This window comes from Carlito syrichta, unplaced genomic scaffold (assembly GCF_000164805.1).
Source record: "Carlito syrichta isolate Samal-C Ts95f unplaced genomic scaffold, Tarsius_syrichta-2.0.1 Scaffold314733, whole genome shotgun sequence".
Taxonomy (NCBI): domain Eukaryota; kingdom Metazoa; phylum Chordata; class Mammalia; order Primates; family Tarsiidae; genus Carlito; species Carlito syrichta.
In genome coordinates this window covers 50,570-62,773 of record NW_007258829.1, presented here as the reverse complement: position 1 = coordinate 62,773, position 12,204 = coordinate 50,570, and the positions used below count along the sequence as shown (strand labels likewise).

General features: G+C 44.2%; 1 protein-coding gene across 1 annotated transcript in view; it reads right to left on the bottom strand.

Moving 5' to 3' along the window:
• The window catches only part of SPAST (spastin), a 63,630-nt gene that overhangs the window by 27,736 nt on the left and 23,690 nt on the right, over positions 1-12,204 (bottom strand). Inside the window, exons 4-6 of the mRNA XM_008071812.1 lie at positions 7,722-7,837; positions 6,361-6,494; positions 5,689-5,782 (exon numbers count right to left, since the gene is read on the bottom strand). Of these exons, the coding sequence (XP_008070003.1) occupies positions 5,689-5,782; positions 6,361-6,494; positions 7,722-7,837 (344 nt within the window). The remainder of the gene's footprint in view (positions 1-5,688; positions 5,783-6,360; positions 6,495-7,721; positions 7,838-12,204) is intronic.

The following is a 12,204-nucleotide window of genomic DNA, read 5'->3' as shown; positions in this document are numbered from 1 at the left end:
ACTCACCTCAGCCTCCCAAAGGCATGGGATTACAGGCTGAGCCACCGAGCCCAGCTATTAAATAATAAATTTAAAAAATTAGCTGGACATGGTAGTATGCGCCTGTAGTTCTGGCTACTTGGAAGTCTGAGGCAGAAGGACTGCCAGAGCTCAGGAGGTCGATGCTGGCTGTGAGCATGCCACTACACTCCAGCCTGGGTGCAGGGTGAGACTACAACTCAAAAAAAAAAAAAAAAAAAAACAAAAATAGCACAACTACTTACTCTAGGAGAGAAAAAGTTGTATGAGAAAAATGTAGTACACTACTTGACTGGGCAGTGAACAACATTTAAAACACTGAATATTAATTTAACAGCTGTGATATAATCATATACAGGAAGAACAGGAGCAGTGGGTATGTCATATAATGGAGGTAAGGGTTCATCGGCTATCACATACCAGCTAATAGATTTGAAAATGAAACAAAAATTAAGAAATGTTTTACTAGATTATTATTTATAAATAACCAGTCTAACAGTAAGACCTCATTTACACAAAAAATAAAAAAATTAGCTGGGCAAGGTGGTACATGCCTGTAGTTTCAGCTACTCGGGAAGCTACGCCAGTAGGATTGCTTGAGCCCAGGAGTTCAAGGCTGTGACAAGTTGTGATCATGCCACAGTGAGACCCTGACTCAAAAAAAAAAAAAAAAAAGCTGAGCACGGTGGCTCACGCCTGTAATCCCAACACTTTGGGAGGCAGAGGCAAGAGGACTGTCTAAGCCCATGGGTTTAAGACCAGCCTGGGACTGGAGTGCAGTGGCATGCTCCTGGCCACCGCAGCCTCGACCTGCTGGGCTTCTGCGATCCTTCCGCCTCAGTCTTCCAAGTAGCTAGAACTACAGGCACGCGCTACCAGGCCTGGCTAGTTTTTGATTTATTGTAGAGACGAGGTCTTGCCAAGTTGCCCGGGCAGGTCTCGAACCCATGGGCTCAGGCAATCCTCTCACCTCAGCCTCCCAAAGGCGCGGGATTACTGGCTGAGCCACCGAGCCCAGCTTGCAATAAATTTTTTAAAAATTTAGCCAGGCATAGTGGTGTGTGCCTGTAGTTACAGCTACTTGGAAGGCTGAAGCGGAAGGATTGCCTGAGCCCAGCAGGTCAAGTCTGCAGTGGCTGTGAACATGGAAAAAAAATAGATATAAGGGGGCACCCAAAGTCCCGTAATTATCTTTTGGAGGGCGGGCCCCTTATAATAAAGGCTTCTCCTACTAGGTAAGTGTTTTAGGAACCCACTGGCCTCAGTGTATCAGCTAGTGTTTTTGTGAGAGGCTGCATTTGGCTTCAATGAATTTTGTTTGGAGATTCTTTCAACATATTTGCCCATTTCATGATGGGAGACTTTTGAGCACACCTGCTCACGTCCCACAGAGTGTTCAGCAGTTTTTGACCAAAAACAGCATGAACCCCATGTCCCACCCTCCCTATTTATCCAATCTCACCCCAAGAAACTTTTTTGGTTTCCCTGGATGTAAAAAATCCTCAAAGGGAAATGGTTTGTCAATGTAAAAAAGGTGAAATGAAAAACAGCAGAAGCACTAAAAGACATCAAAATGGATGAGTTCAAAATCTTTTGAGCAGTGGAGGAAGCATCTCAATAGATATATTGTGTCAAACTGAGAGTATTTTGAGGGTAACTGAAGTTTAAACCTGTAAGAATAAATATACATTTTTTTTTGAGTCAGAGTATCACTGTGTTGCCCAGGTTGAAGTACAATGGCACACTCATGGCCACCCCAGCATCGACCTGCTGGGCTCCAGCCATCCTTCCACCTCAGCCTTCTAAGTAGCCAGAACTACAGGCGTGCGCTACCATGAGCAGCTAATTTTTGATTTATTGTAGAGATGAGGTCTCGCCAAGTTGAACCCATGAACTCAGGCAATCCACTCAATTCGGCCTCCCAAATTGCTGGGATTTCAGGCTGAGCCATTGAGCCCGGCCAAATATACATTTTTTTAATAAAGAAATCCCTGGCCGGGCTCGGTGGCTCAGCCTGTGATTCCAGCGCTTTGGGAGGCTGAGGTCAGTGGACTGCCTGAATCTGCAGGTTTAAGACTCGCCTGGGCAACCTTGCGAGACCTCATCTCTACAATAAATCAAAAATTAGCCAGGAGTGGTAGTGTGCGCCTGTCGTTCCAGCTACTTGGAAGGCTGAGACAGAAGGATCGCCAGAGCCCAGCAGGTGAAGCCTGCAGTGGCCAGGAGCATGCCACTGCACTCCAGTCTGGACGACAGAGTGAGACTCCCACTCAAAAAAAAAAAAGAAAAGAAATCCCTGCACAGGATCTGTAAGAGATCTATGAAATAATCTATATTTTCCTTGTAAAGTATTTGAGAAAAAATTTTAGATAGGTCGCTGTGATGTACTTTTTTTCTTTTTTGAGTTGGAGTCTCATTGTGTTGGAACACAGTAGCACATTACATTCATGGCCACCACAGCCTCAACCTGCTGGGCTCAGGTGACCATTCCACCTCTGCCTTCCAATTAGCTGGAATCACAGATGGGCACCACTGCACCTGGCTAATTTTTAAAATTTATTATACAGACGAGGTCTGGCCCAGTTGCCCAGGCTGGTCTCAAACCCCTGTATTCAGACAATCCTCTTGCCTATACCTCTCAAAGTGCTGGGGTTACAGGCGTGAGTCATTGCTCCTGGATGGCCCCACTATAATATACTTTAAAATGTAATCTTGCTGTTGGGTGGGAAAGCATATTTTATTTTCTTTTGTACAACTTGACATTTTTCAAGGACTAACATTTGTGCTAAAAAAAATTTTTTTTTGAGTTGGAGTCTCACTCTATCATCCAGGCTGTAGTGCAGTGGCATGCTCACAGTCACCTCAGCTTCAACCTGCTGGATTCAGGCGATTCTTTCACCTCAGTCTTCCAAGTAGCTTGAACTACAGGCATGCCACCACACCTGGCTAATTTTTTTTATTTATTGTAGAGACGAGATCTTGCCAAGTTGGCCAGGTTGGTCTCGAACCCCTGGGCTCAGGCAATGCTCTGGCCTCTGCTTCCCAAAGTGCCGGAATTATAGGTGTGAACCACCACACCTGGCTGATAAAAATATATTTTTTTATGTTAAAATATAATATAAAATATGGTCCTATACCTAATCTTGAACTGTACCAAACATACTTAAAATAAAAAAGAATTATTTATCTCCTTAAAACCAGCAGTAGTGTTAGATGATTTAAGTATACCTCTATGTTTCTACAATGAAATAAAAATTCCAGTATACTGAAGAATGTCTGCCACCCAACTTCCCAATCTAACCTAACAACATCCCCACTGTGGTCCATGCAAGCTTCCTACTATGGAGAGTTTCACACAGTGGAGGCATTTATGGGATAAGTCTTACCCATTCTTAGGCTTAACATGATCCATTTTGTGGGCCTACTGTGAAAAGTTGAGCTAGGACAATAATATTCCCATTCTTGGAAATCTGAACTAGAAGAAAAAATGTTCCATGTGTCAGATGTAGAGCTATACAGACAAGGGTGTACCAGCCTGGTCAACTTGGTGAGACCTCGTCTCCACAATAAATCAAAAAAATTGTCCAGGCATGGTAGCGCACGTCTGTAGTTCTGGCTACTTGGAAGGATGAGGCAGAAGGATCGCCGGAGCCCAGCAGGTTGAGGCTGCGGTGGCCAGGAGCGTGCCACTGCACTCCAGTCTGCGCAACAGAGTGAGACTCCAACTCAAAAAAAAAAAAATCTCTATTTTATTGGGCATTAGCAAAAATGTAATGTAACTAGCATATCAAGTCAGTGATTTCATGCACTTAGAATTATTAATAAGGGCAGAGGGTGGTGGCTTACACTATAATTCCAGCACATCAGGAGGCTGAGGTGAGAGGATTGCCTAAACCCAGGGGTTCGAGACCAGCTCGGGCAACTTGGCGAAACTTCATCTCTACAATAAATCAAAAAATTAACCGGGCATGGTGGCACATGCCTGTGGTTCCAGCTACTTGGAAGGCTTAGACAGAAAGATTGCTGAGTCCAACAGGTGGAGGCTGGGGTGGCCGTGAGCATGCTACTGCACTCCAGCCTGAGCAACAGTAACTCTAACTCAAAAAAAAGAATAATTAATATGTAAAATAAGGTAGACTTGAAAAAGACCCACTAAGTTCTAGGAGACTTGGTACTCAAAAATGGTAAATACCATAAAAGTAGTATGTGAAAGATTTAGACAATGGAAAAACAGAGCCACACAACCTTTGTACATTCTTTTGATAGCACACCCATCACAATGTGCCACACAACTATATTTCCACTAGATGTTGTAGACCAATCCATAAGGAGAAATAACTGTGACCCAGAAGTGGGTACGCAGATATATTTGACAGCATTATTGAAACAGCACTAAATATGCAAACTGTGAGTTATAAATATCTCAAATCGCGCTCACTATGGAAAACCAAATTTTTACTATCAGTTGCAAAATTACCTTTCTTTCTTTCTTTTTTTTTTTTTTTTTGAGTTGGAGTCTCATTCTGTCGCCCAGACTGGAGTGCAGTGGCCGCTCCCAGCCACCGCAGCCTCGACCTGTTGGGCTCCGGTGATCTTTCCACCTCAGCCTTCCAAGTAGCCGGAATTACAGGCGCACGCTACCATGCCCGGCTGATTTTTTGATTTATTGTAGAGATGAGGTCTTGCTGCCCAGGCGGGTCTCGAACCCGTGGGCTCAGGCAATCCACTCACCTCAGCCTCCCAAAGGCGCGGGATTATAGGCTGAGCCACCGAGCCCGGCTTACCTTTCTTTCTTAATGAATCTTATAATATGGGATGGAAGGTTAGGTCCTTATCCATCATTCACTGAGTCTCTATCTGCTTTGATGACTTACAACCCTTGAAAAATAATTCTTTTAAACGTTTTTCAGTTGGGTGCAGTGGCTCACGCCTGTAATCTCAGCACTTTGGGAGGCAGAGGCGAGAGGACTGCCTGAGCTCAGGGGATCAGGACCAGCCTGAGCAACATGGCAAGACCTCGCCTCTACAAGAAATAAAAAAAATCAGCCAGCGTGGTGGGGCATGCCTGTGGTTCCAGCTACTTGCAAGGCTGAGGCGGAAAGATTGTCTGAGCCCAGCAAGTCGACACTGGGGTGGCCATGAGCGTGCCACTGCACTCTAGCCTGGGTGACAGAGTGAGACTCCAACTCAAAAAAAAAAAAAGAACTTTCCCTTAAGGTGCATGTTGACCATCAGTCTCGTGCTGGTATTTAACCTTAGACACAGTTTACTATCACCCACTCTGGGTTGCATTCCCAAGCTACCCGACTCAAGGAAGAACTGTGCCCAGTGCATGCCAGGCGGCTACTGGCCTGATTTCTTTCTCTTAATTTTGGATCTCCCCTATTGATATTAAAGTTATACCATACTACCCAGTGTTCCTAAAAGTGTGAAAGGATTAGAAATCAGGAACTTTACATTCGTTCTCCATTCCTATAATAGTTTGTCAACATCAATGCTTAGTCTTTTTAAAACCATTAAATCTACTGTTACCTGATATGAATTAATGATTCTAGCATAGCTCGGACATTTCTTTACTACTACTACTACTACTACTACTACTACTACTACTACTACTACGGATTCAATCATAGAGGATGTTAGGGGAAAATGAAAAGATAAAGTCCTTACCTCAGGTCTCAGAGAAGGAAGAATAACAATTTCCTGTAAAGCTTGTTTTGCCAATTCTTGACCAGCTATATCATCAAATTTCACTGCTGTTCCACTAAGAAACAAAATCTCAGTTAGTTCCACAAAAGAAATATGATTCAGTTATTATAAGAAGAAGTCTAAGCCCTATGAAGTGTAGTCATTTTTATGTTCAAGTTTAGTTATGCCAGTAAAGCAATGATTTTCTACATTTGTAATAATAGAAAATGTTCATAAAAATGAAGTATGTAAATCAGACAGGGTATTTATTACCTATTTCCCTCATGATACAATTTATCAATAAAATTCAAAAATAAGAACTGCAAAATAAGCCGGGCTCGGTGGCTCAGCCTGTAATCCCGCGCCTTTGGGAGGCTGAGGTGAGTGGATTACCTGAGCCCGCGGGTTCGAGATCTGCCTGGGCAGCAAGACCTCATCTCTACAATAAATCAAAAAATCAGCCGGGCGTGGTAGCATGCTCCTGTAATTCCAGTTACTCAGAAGCCTGAGGCGGAAGGATCGCCGGAGCCCAGCAGGTGAGGCTGCGGTGGCCAGGAGCGGCCACTGCACTCCAGTCTGGGCGACTGAGTGAGATTCCAACTCAAAAAAAAAAAAAAGAACTGCAAAATAAAACATTTTGATGGCAAAACTTACTTGTCCACAATTTCATTCATTATGAGGTTAGCAAGGTTGCTGTCCACATTCCTGAAATTCTTCAAGTCTTTCTTCTTACGAGCAGCAGTTGTAGGGGTAGAAGGTTTATTTGTTCTATTTGTTTTTGGAGTGCCCTTAAAGGATACAATTTCAATGTAAAATACAACCTAATATTTATACTTTGCACAAGTCAACTAACTGTAAAGTTCACAGAATTAACCCTTTAAAAATAGGAAAAAGGATATAAAAACTCAAAAATTGTGTATTTACTCCAAGGGAAAACTGTATTCATGATATAACTATACTTGTTAAGAAATGAGGTATAGAGGACTTTATTCAGAGACATTTAGCTTTTAATAAAACATTAAAAAAAAAAATAGACTCCAAACTTGGTGACTCATGCCTGTAATCCCATCACTTTGGGAGGCTGAGGCAGGAAGACTGCTTAAGCCCAGAAGATCAGCGTGGGCAACAAAGCAAGATCTCATCTCTACAAAAAAATTAAAAAATTTAGGTGGGCTTAGTGGCACACCTGCAGTCCCAGCTAATTGGCAGGCTGAGGTAGAAGGACCACCTGAGCCCAGGAGGTTGAGGCTGTAATGAGCCATGATCATGCCACTGCACTCCAGCCTGGGTGACAGAGTGAAACCCCAACTCAAGTAATAACAACAACAACAACAACAATAATAAAAAAAGAAAAACAAATTTTGATCCTTGTTAGAGTTATAACAAAACTCCAGATATGCTAATGTTATAAAACATTTAAGTAGATTAAAATAATTTTTAAAATAAATTTGAAATGAAATACATAACATTATAAAAAATAGCCTGGGAAACTTAATATAAAATGACAAATTGGCCAGGTGCAGAGGCTGAAGCCTGTAATACCAGCACTTTGGGAGGGCAAGGTGAAGGGACTGTCTGAGCCCACAGGTTCGAGAAGAGCCTAGGCAATTTGGTGAGACTTCATCTCCAAGTCAAAAAAAAAAAAATAGCTGGGCATGGTAGCATGCACCTGTAGTTCTGTCTCCTTGAAAGGCTGAGGCAGAAGGATCATCTAAGCTCTGCAGGGGTGGCCATGAATGTGCCGCTGCACTCCAGCCTGGGTGACAGAGTGAGACTCCAACTCAAAAAAAAGTTAAAATTAAAATTAAATTAAATAAAATGCCAAATTAAGTCCAAAAAAGGTCTTATACCAAGTTGCCCTTATGGATTAAAAAAAAAAAATTACATTAAGTTGGTGAAAACGCATCCATTCTCTAAGTACTGAAAAGTACTTGTAATAAATTTGAGCAAGCACAATACCTTCCAAATTTTCTATTTGCACAAGCCTGGCAATTAAAGTTACTGTCTCACAATACCTTATGAATGGCAGCTGTAGGACCAGGTCCCTGTCTCACTCCAGACACCATGGATAAACCACTGCAACTAGGTGCTCTGTGGTGGCCTGAAAGTCCCGTGGATCCAGTTTTCATAACTGCTTTTGAACGAGGCAGTGAATTACTAGTGTGTGTTAAGGGATCTTTTCTTTTTGGAACAGCTCCACTTTCTAAAAAGGAAAAAGTAAAACCACTGTGATTAGAAAACTGTGGCTAAACATTAAAAAAAGTAGTAATGAAGACAAGCACAAATTTATAAAAGCAAGGTAAAAAGATTTTTTAAGGACGGGCTCGGTGGCTCAGCCTGTAATCCCGCGCCTTTGGGAGGCTGAGGTGAGTGGATTGCCTGAGCCCGCGGGTTTGAGATCTGCCTGGGCAGCGAGACCTCATCTCTACAATAAACCAAAAAATCAGCCGGGCGTGGTAGCGCGCGCCTGTAGTTCCAGCTACTTGGAAGGTTGAGATGGAAGGATCGCCGGAGCCCGGCAGGTCGAGGCTGCGGTGGCCGGGAGCAGCCACTGCACTCCAGTCTGGGTGACAGAGTGAGACTCCAACTCAAAAAAAAAAAAAAAAAAAAGATTTTTTAAAATTCAGAAATATTTCAAATAAAATGTCAATGAGAACACGTATCAGGGTCTTCACAGTGGTTGTCACTGAGTAGAAAAGTAGTTTTAGGTTTTTCCTTTTCCTGATATACATTCTTTTTTTTTTTTGAGTTGGAGTCTCACTCCGTCGCCCAGGCTAAAATGCAGTGGCACGCTCTCAGCCACTCCAGCATCAACCTGCTGGACTCCGGCAATCCTTCCACCTCAGCCTTCCAGGTAGCCGGAACTACAGGCGCGTGCTACCACGCCCAGTTAATTTTTTATTTATTGTAGAGTCAAGGTCTCACTAAGTTGCCCGGGCTGGTCTTGAACCACAGCTCAGGCAATCCACTCGCCTCGCCCTCCCAAAATGCTGGGATTATAGGCTGAGCCAACGAGCCCAGCCTCCTGATATATATTCTAATTCTCATAAAAAAGTGTATTTGCAAGAAGAAACAACTTCATATGGGGAACAGGTAAGTATACAAAAGTAATGAAGCAAATAAAGCTCCCAAATACTTAAATGTAGCAAAGGCATTAGAAATAGGTTGTACATAGTGGGAAAAAAATAGCACTCCACTACACTGGTTCCAAACTTTCATGAATATAAATACTACGAAAGTATGTTCCAACAAAGAGAGTTTTTAAAATTAATCAATTTTAAGCCAGGTGTGGTGGGTCAAGCCTGTAATCCCAGCACTTTGGGAGGCAGAGGTAAGAGGACTGCCTGAGCTCGGGGGTTTGAGACCAGCCTGAGGAAGATGATGAGGCCTCATCTCTAAAATAAATAAAGCCGGGCTTGGTGGCTCAGCCTGTAATCCCAGCACTTTGGGAGGCAGAGGTAAGAGGACTGCCTGAGCTCGGGGGTTTGAGACCAGCCTGAGGAAGATGATGAGGCCTCATCTCTAAAATAAATAAAGCCGGGCTTGGTGGCTCAGCCTGTAATCCCAGCACTTTGGGAGGCAGAGGTAAGAGGACTGCCTGAGCTCGGGGGTTTGAGACCAGCCTGAGGAAGATGATGAGGCCTCATCTCTAAAATAAATAAAGCCGGGCTTGGTGGCTCAGCCTGTAATCCCAGCACTTTGGGAGGCAGAGGTAAGAGGACTGCCTGAGCTCGGGGGTTTGAGACCAGCCTGAGGAAGATGATGAGGCCTCATCTCTAAAATAAATAAAGCCGGGCTTGGTGGCTCAGCCTGTAATCCCAGCACTTTGGGAGGCAGAGGTAAGAGGACTGCCTGAGCTCGGGGGTTTGAGACCAGCCTGAGGAAGATGATGAGGCCTCATCTCTAAAATAAATAAAGCCGGGCTTGGTGGCTCAGCCTGTAATCCCAGCACTTTGGGAGGCAGAGGTAAGAGGACTGCCTGAGCTCGGGGGTTTGAGACCAGCCTGAGGAAGATGATGAGGCCTCATCTCTAAAATAAATAAAGCCGGGCTTGGTGGCTCAGCCTGTAATCCCAGCACTTTGGGAGGCAGAGGTAAGAGGACTGCCTGAGCTCGGGGGTTTGAGACCAGCCTGAGGAAGATGATGAGGCCTCATCTCTAAAATAAATAAAGCCGGGCTTGGTGGCTCAGCCTGTAATCCCAGCACTTTGGGAGGCAGAGGTAAGAGGACTGCCTGAGCTCGGGGGTTTGAGACCAGCCTGAGGAAGATGATGAGGCCTCATCTCTAAAATAAATAAAGCCGGGCTTGGTGGCTCAGCCTGTAATCCCAGCACTTTGGGAGGCAGAGGTAAGAGGACTGCCTGAGCTCGGGGGTTTGAGACCAGCCTGAGGAAGATGATGAGGCCTCATCTCTAAAATAAATAAAGCCGGGCTTGGTGGCTCAGCCTGTAATCCCAGCACTTTGGGAGGCAGAGGTAAGAGGACTGCCTGAGCTCGGGGGTTTGAGACCAGCCTGAGGAAGATGATGAGGCCTCATCTCTAAAATAAATAAAGCCGGGCTTGGTGGCTCAGCCTGTAATCCCAGCACTTTGGGAGGCCGAGGCAAGAGGATTGCCTGAGTCCAGGGGTTCAAGCCCAGCCTGGGCAACTTGGCGAGACCTCATCTCTACAATAAATCAAAAATGAGCCGGGCGTGGTAGCGCACACCTGTAGTTCCAGCTACTTGGAAGGCTGAGGCAGAAGGATCGCAGGAGCCCAGCAGGTAGAGGCTGCGGTGGCCGGGAGCGGCCACTGCACTCCAGTCTGGGCAACAGAGTGAGACTGCAACTCAAAAAAAAAAGAAAAAGCAAAATCTGTTTAGGATCATGCTAAATAACATTCATCTCAGAGAAGAAAAGGAGACCAAAGAATTTCTTCAGACAGAAAAGACAAAGCCCTGAGATTACAAATTGACATTTCCACAAGAAACAAATTTGAGAATGACAGAAGACTCTCCACCAGAAATAATGGACAAGCAAAGAATATGTCCAAAATGGTGAGGGAAAGAAAGTGACCTGTCACATAAGAATGACAGTATTACCCGCCTGGGCAGGCGAGACCTCATCTCTACAATAAATCGAAAAAATTAGCCGGGCGTGGTAGTGCACGCCTGTAGTTCCAGCTACTTGGAAGGCTGAGGCGGAAGGATCACCAGAGCCCAGCAGGTGAAGGCTGCGGTGGCCGGGAGCAGCCACTGCACTCCAGCCTGGGCGACACTGAGACTCCAACTCAAATAAACAAACAAACAAAAAGAATAACGGTATTTTCAGGCACTAGAAAAACTAAGAGTTTACCTACAGACCCTCATTAAAGAATGACTTGAGGAACTCTTCTGGTGAAAATGCAAATTAGACCCACCTGGGCAACTTGGCGAGACCTCATCTCTACAATAAATCTAAAAAAAATTAGCCGGGTGTGGTGGCGCACGCCTGTAGTTCCAGCTCCTTGGAAGGCTGAGGCGGAAGGATCACCAGAGACCAGCAGGTCGAGGCTACAGTGGCCAGGAGCGGCCACTGCACTCCAGTCTGGGCGACTGAGTGAGACTCCAGCTCAAAAATAAAATAAAATAAGATAAAATAATAAAATGCGAATTAAACACAAAAAAGAGTAAAAAGCTATAGTATGAGATTAGAGAACAAAAAAGATAAAAAACCTTTGGGGTGGAAAAAACTCAAAAATGAAAATATTACTAGCATATACTACTTAGCTTTGGGTAAGCAATATCTGACCAAGTCATAATAGTGCTGAATATTTTAAATACAACTAAAAATAATATATATTAAGAAATGAGCCGGGCTCGGTGGCTCAGCATGTAATCCCGCGCCTTTGGGAGGCTGAGGTGAGTGGATTGCCTGAGCCCACGGGTTCAAGACCCGCCTGGGCAGCAAGATCTCATCTCTACAATAAATCAAAAAATTAGCTGGCCATGGTAGCGTGCGCCTGTAGTTCCAGTTACTCGAAAGGCTGAGGCGGAAGGATCGCCGGAGGCCAGCAGGTCGAGGCTGCGGTGGCCAGGAGCGGCCACTGCACTCCAGTCTGGGCGACTGAGTGAGACTCCAGCTCAAAAAAAAAAGAAAAAAGAAATGAAGAGTGACATAAGAGAATTAAGTCTTTTGACCTTAATAAGGAGTCAATATATATCAAAATTGATATACCAGAAATGGTAATATAAGCATTCTACTTGAAAATATAGTAGAAAACATGAGAGAAATAGCAAAAAGAGTTGTAAACATTGGATGAGGAGCCAAACTAGGGATGAAGGTCGGAAATTGAGAGGAAAAAAATGGGAAGGGAATATTATTTTTCTTCATAAGCCTTATAGTATATTTTGTCTATTGGTTTTTATTAAGCAATTGACTGTAATTTTTAAATTTTTTTTTTTTTTTTTGAGTTGGAGTCTAACTCTGTCGCCCAGACTGGAGTGCGGTGGCCGCCTCCTGGCTGCCGCAGCCTCGACCTG